This window comes from Belonocnema kinseyi, chromosome 10, assembly GCF_010883055.1.
Source record: "Belonocnema kinseyi isolate 2016_QV_RU_SX_M_011 chromosome 10, B_treatae_v1, whole genome shotgun sequence".
Taxonomy (NCBI): Eukaryota; Metazoa; Arthropoda; class Insecta; order Hymenoptera; family Cynipidae; genus Belonocnema; species Belonocnema kinseyi.
In genome coordinates this window covers 114,090,687-114,097,491 of record NC_046666.1, presented here as the reverse complement: position 1 = coordinate 114,097,491, position 6,805 = coordinate 114,090,687, and the positions used below count along the sequence as shown (strand labels likewise).

Below are 6,805 nucleotides of genomic sequence, written 5' to 3'. Positions count from 1 at the left end.
ATCAAGAGGCGCGCGATCTATTCAAATCATGAGAATCGTCAGCATCGAAATCTGGAAATATTAAAGTCCCAATCTCCTGAATTTATTTCAAAGCAGTTAGCTCTTAACAGATAGATATATAAATAGAATCGACGAAGTGCTCCGACCGGCAATCGTGCATCTTCGAGTTTTCAAATTCAGAAGAGGAGAAATGGGCTGCGCGCGCAACTCAGTCCTTTACAGCGTCTCCTACTATATTCACACGGACATAGCCCTGTCATAGTATTGGACCGCATCTCGTTTCAGATCTGGGATCACTGAGGTCGACTGCCAAATAGTTAAAGTGAATTATGGTTAGGGTCCTAGACCAACCTGAACCTGCCCTTAGTCACGAGCGTATTTTGAACTTTGACTGGGGTGTCGTGGAACCCCCGTTTACCATTCTAGGGTTAATATTTTAAAATATAACAATGACCTTTAGTTGTTTTAAATTACATAAAAGTAGAGGGGCTTCAGAAACATTCATTCTTGCATTCTTTTTTTCAACAACCCTACGTCACTCCTAACAATATATTTGTACTTTGAAAAAGTAACATATGTAATTGCACATCTTTCCATAACATCATATTGCTCAGGATTTCATTGCGCATACTGTTCGTTGTACTTAGGGTACTTTTTCACGAAGGCCTGTTTTGAATTAATCGTGGAATTAAAATTTTTCATAGGATTCATTTCTAGCTGCTTTGTTAATTTATGGCAAATTTGATTGGTTGAGCACCTAGAAACGAACTGGATGTTTCAAATTAATTCATCAGTTTATTCAAATTCGACCTCCGTAAAAAGATACCCTTACTTTATAAAGTTAAAAATATACTCAGGGTATATTCTTGAAATAAAGAAAGACATTCAAAAGGATTAATGCAAGATTCCCTTTTTAATAATGGAATATTATTGATAATGAGTTATTTATAAATGTGAGCATAAAGAATTAGTTTATCGACCAATTTCTTACGACGAAAATTTTCTTGCATATGAATCAGTGCTCCCAATTTTGGGAACTATTTCAACTGCGCTTGATTCGTGCCAGGAACAAGATTTGTTACTTTAAGCGCGCACATTTTAAATTATATAAATATTCAAATGTTATATTTATCATAAGTAATAATTTTTATCTGTCACTTCAAAATCTTATTTTAGCATTAAAAATTACTGTTAATGCATTTTCTGTTCATTATTTATTGTTGTGAATTGGACATTATTTCACTGTTTTTATGAATTTTTTAATTTGTGTTCTCATTTTCTATTTTATTTGCGTTCTTCGTTACATTTATATTTCTTGGACTTGTGCTTGTATTTGATTTTCGAATTGAGTAATGTCTAAATTTATATCTAAGCCGATCTTATCGTTTTCGTGCTCTCCTTCTCTTACAAATAGTCTTCTTGCTCGGTTTCCCAATTTTCTTCTCTCGTCTCGTCAGTCCGCGTTCGCCAAGCAAAAAGTTCTGTTTATTTTATACAGTTTTAATCTATTTATAATAAAGACGGCGCTTTTACGGCATTATTTTATTAATTAAAGTGCTGTGGTTCTAATTGATTTGACCTAAACACGCATGTCTCCCTACCAGGATTGATCAGTCGTGACAATGTTTAGTCATTTTTTTAGTGTTCAAAACATTGGTCCTGACGAGCCAGATTTTCTGATTCATTGATTCAGTTCTTGTGCGAGGACTATTCGCACAAATTCTGGTAGAGCTTGTTAGAGTCAAACTAAATTAGTATATTGTGACTTTTTGACTGAAAGTGCAGTGTGCAGCGTCAGTGCATTGTGACTTAAAGATTATTTTAAATGGGAACGTTTTATGACAGTTATTAGTGAGATGCTTTCGTAACGTTTTTTAATTTATGATAAGGCATAAATGAGTGTCTGTGTCTAACGAAATATTAAATTGGATGCATTTTTTCGATTCTGGAAGGATTTTCTCAATTTTCCGAGAAGCTTTACAGGCAAATGTCTATGGATTTCGTAACCTTTACACAGGTTCGAAAAATCGATGAGCATAGGGTTGTCAATGCCACCCGGATTATTGTTTATAATTCAGAGTTTGGCAAGTCAACAACATTCAACCTTTAATTGTCATCGATTCGAATTGAGAAAGTGAAGATTATTTCGGGAGTGTAATTTAAATTGTTTTTACGAATATCTCTCAGACTTTTAGACTTTATAGCTTGGATTTGTATTTTCGTCTGTTGTGCCTTCCACTCAGTTCATCTCGGGTTGGTTTCTGATTACACTGCAGAAGCCTTTATAGCTGCTTATATTCACTTTATTTCTCGTCGTGGTCTTTGTCGAACTATGTCTAGTGACGAGGGTATGAAGTTTGTGGGAGTAGATCGTCAACTACAGGAATTTTTTTCTGAGGCATCAGCAGAGTTTGCTTCGGTCGCTGCATACCTTGCTTCGCATGGTACTCAGTGGAAATTCAAACCTCCTGCAGCATCTCACTTCGGAGGTTTATGGGAAGCTGCAGTTAAGTCGACAAAATTCCATCTTCGTCGAGTCATTGGAGACTCTACATTGACGTTTGAAGAAATGACGACTGTTTTAACACAAATTGAGGCTTTCCTTAATTCTCGGCCTCTCACAGCTCAGTCAGATGTTCCAACAGACATTCCTGCCCTCACACCAGGTCATTTTCTCATTGGAGGTCCACTGAATGCAGTTCGTGAACCATCGCTCTGCAGACGTTCTTCCAAATCGATTGTCTCACTGGCAGTTGATCCAGCAAATGCGTAATCATTTTTGGAAGCGCTGGTCAGCTGAGTATTTGAAAGAACTTCAACCTCGATCCAAGTGGACTACTTCATCGCCATCCATACAGATTGGAGATTTAGTTCTCATTCGACATGAGAACCTTCCACCTACTCAATGGCCTATGGGTCGGGTACTACAGCTTCATCCTAGCAAGGATGGCCTAGTTCGGGTTGTCATTCTCAAGACAAAGACTAGCATACTCGATCGGCCAATTGTTAAATTGTGCCTTCTACCACGTTCATCTTATGTGCAGTGATTGTGAGCCTATTTCGTCGGGGACGAAAGCGGGTGGAATGTTGTGAATTGCACATTAGTTCACTGTTTTTATAAAATATTTAATTTGTGTTCTCATTTTCTATTTTATTTACGTCCTTTGTTACATTTATATTTCTTGGACTTGTCCTTATATTTGATTTTCGTATTCAGTAATCTCTAAATTTATGTCTAAGGCGGTCTTATTGTTTTCGTGGTCTCCTTCTCTTACAAATAGTCTTGTTGCTTGGTTTCCCAATTTTCTTCTCTCACCTTGTCAGTCCGCGTTCTCCAAGTAACAAGTTCTATTAATTGTATACAGTTTCAATCTATTTATAATAAAGACCGCGCTTTTACGACGTATTTTTATCAATTAAAGTACCGTGTTTCTAATTAACTTTACCTAAACACGCATGTCTCCCTACCAGAATTGATCAGTTGTGATAATGCTTAATCGTTTTTTCAGTGTTCAAAACATTTATTATAAATATCACATTTGAATATCAACAATATTCAAAATCAGCGCGCCAACTGGTTTACCGGTGCGAAGCAAGCGCAGTTCAAAAAGTTGCCAAGAATGGGAGCACTGATATAAATAAGCCTTTATATTGACAAGTTTGCTACATACCTGCAAATTATATTTATCAAGTTATTATATCTATTTTAATTTAATTTATTTAAGTTAATTTAATTTAAGTTTTTCTGCGGATCTCAGCGTTTTAAGACCGACAGTTATTATATTATCCATCGAAAATTCAAATGTTGAGCTAAACGTTGACACATGCGTACAAAAGTTGAAAGGAATAATAATACGTTTTAAAAGACATATAATTTTGCTATCAACCATTTTCGAATAAGACTTGACATTTTGGTTTAATTTATGGAAAATACTATAAAAAAATTCAAATTTTTTAGCGATTCCACGTAAAATACGAGAAGAAGTCTCAGGTTGGCATCCCATGATTGCAGAATTGCCTAGTTATTCAGAGAAAAACTGTGATTGGCTGAAATGTCTAGGGATTTGACGTATTACGCAAAACGCCACGCAATTCTGCAATCATGGGACGCCACGATCAAAAAGAAATTTCAGCTTTTGAAAACTGCTGCAAAATTTCTTTTAACCATTTGTTTATATGAATTATCATTATGGCCTTATGTATCGAAAATATTATAAAAAAAGTAACAAATTGCAATGTTTATCCAAACTACGTGAGATGCGAAAAACAATTCCATGCGGGGAAATCGCACATTCTAAAAATGAATGTAAAAAGTTTCAGATCATTTCTGAGTAGGACTTTTTATTTTGGTTTTATTAATAAAAAAAGGCGTGCAAAAAAACGAAAATTCTAATTTCGAACCAAACGGCGAACGATACCGAACAAAGTTTCCGGGAGACATTTCTGAATTTTCGGAAACTAAAAAACGAAAATTTCTATTCAAGACTTTCACGCCCCTATCTCTAATAATGGTTTAAAGTTTAAAAGGACTCCAGCCTCCAAGGCATTGTATAATTGATACTTCTCTTTACCCGCTGTTGAGACAATTATGTTTGAAATACCTCTCGTATTTCAAAATGTTTTGACATAATATTTCCACCCACCCCTAATTTACTTTTAAATATTTTCTGATCTAAAGTGAAGAAGGGGAAATAGGTCCTTTCAAATCTCCTCAGCAAAGATATTTTACAAACTTTTGCTTTTGTTCACTTGCTGATAATTTAAAAAAATTATCGCCTAAGCTCGAAGATTTTATTTAATGAAGTTCTGATGAGAGAAGAGTTTTTTCAACGATTATAGATTCTTACGACGCCCCATACACCACAATCAATCTTCCCGGATTCGCAAAATAAGGTTCGGGAAGTAAGGTTCGCGAAATAAGCTTCGTGAAATCAGCTTCGTGAAACGAGGTTCCGGAATTGAGGGTCGCGCAATAAAGTAAAAGTAACAACAATACCCAGTGCAATGAAATCAATGGAATATTGTACATACAAGAAGTGCTCAAGATTCAGAGGAGACGGAGTAATGCTTTTTTGTTTTCGTAACGAAAACGATCCGCGACATAAGGAATGGTGCTCTAATGCAGGTAATATTTTCGATTTTAAGCAATTTTTAAGCATAACCATTCATAAACAAATTCTTATTTTGTTGCGAACATAAGTTTTCTTTGAAATCTTTATGAATTCGTTGAAATCTTTAGAAGTACTAAAAGTCTTTGTGAAATCTTAAAATTTGATGAAACATTTGTAATCTTTTTAAAGTTTTGTAAAATATTTGAAATCCTTGAAATCTGAATTTTTTGACAAATATTGTAAAATGTTTTGAAATTGTTATGAAATTTTTGAAATATTTGTGAAAGCTTTCTTTAATCTTTGCAATGTTTGTTAATCTTTCTTTCTCAGAGTCTTTAAAATCTTTGAAATTTTGTTCAAGTTTTAAAATCTTTGGAAATGTTTGAAATCTGGTGCACCCGCCTTTTTCAAATCTTTGAAATCCTTGCAATCTTTATGAAACATTCGAAATATTTGGAAAATATTTGTAAAATTATTTTAAAATCTATCAACTATTTGTGAATTTTTTAATTAAACTTAAATCTTAAATCTTTTCAAATTTTTTAAAATGATTCGAAACCTTCTGAAATCGTTTGAAATGTTTTGAAATCCTTGAAATCTGGTGTACTGCATCCTTTTTGAAATGCTTGGAATTCTTGTATTCTTGTATTTGTTAAGCTGTGTAAAATCTTTTAGATTATATTAATCTGGTTTATTATACCTTTTACTGTTTTGTAATATGGTATACACTCAAAGACCAAGTGGTGAAACCCCTGAAAATCCGTTATATCTCCATGGCTCATTCTAATTCTGAAACTCAATTAAAGCCAAAATTTTCAACTAATAATTTTTATAATTTGTAAGTTGAATACCGCAAAAACATCATTCTATATTAACAAAGACAAAATAAGAAATGTATAGAAATATACACAATATTAAGGTATGTTCATTGCGTTCTACAAAATAGTTGGCAAAGTCTGACAAAAGTGCCTTGAAATCGGTTTATTTATTCTGCAATGAATAAAAGCTTTCATAATAGACTAAAATATTTAAATTGCAGTTGGAACTTCAATAAAATGACTGTTTTGCAAGAAAAACAAATTTAATTCAAAAGTCTCGTGAAAAATTCAAAGGAGACTTCTTTTTTGTCAAGAGCTAAATCAGAAAAAGGGTAAAAATTGCTTAAAAACATTTCACTGTGTTTCAACAAATCAGTGGTCACTTTTTATTTCACCTGCTAGTGAACCATGCTCTTTGCCTGAGTTTGTTAAGAACTGTATAATTAGGTTCCGTGCATAAATAAGGTAACCTTTTTTCTCTGCATTTTTTACAATATGCATAAAGCTTTTGATAAATTTTTGACCCAAATATTATGACCCAGATATTACTACACAAATATTTAAGGCACCCGCTTTTAGGGGACCCATAATTATTTAACGCCATTTAAAGCCTAAATCCCTCATTTAAACTTGGGAAAAAACCCACGGGAAAACCCTTTGGGCCATTGTTCTAGAATCTAGTTCGAACATTCTATATCCATCTTATAGTCCATTTGTTTTATGGTCTATATCTATAACTATACTGAGTCTATTATAAGAAAACTCGAATAGTAGAAAGAAGGGCTAGGTAGGAGATCTTTGCTAGAAGTAAGCCGAAAATAACAAAAGTAATAATTGCATATTGTTACGGGCAGACGCCAATTCCTCCCTAGCTAC

General features: G+C 33.8%; 1 protein-coding gene across 1 annotated transcript; it reads left to right on the top strand.

The window, feature by feature from the left end:
* The first annotated feature begins 2,332 nt into the window (after nt 1–2,332).
* LOC117181320 lies at nt 2,333–2,773 on the top strand. Its single transcript, XM_033373880.1, has one exon. It carries the CDS (start codon nt 2,333–2,335, stop codon nt 2,771–2,773), a length of 441 nt encoding a protein of 146 aa, XP_033229771.1.
* Nucleotides 2,774–6,805: the final 4,032 nt, after the last annotated feature.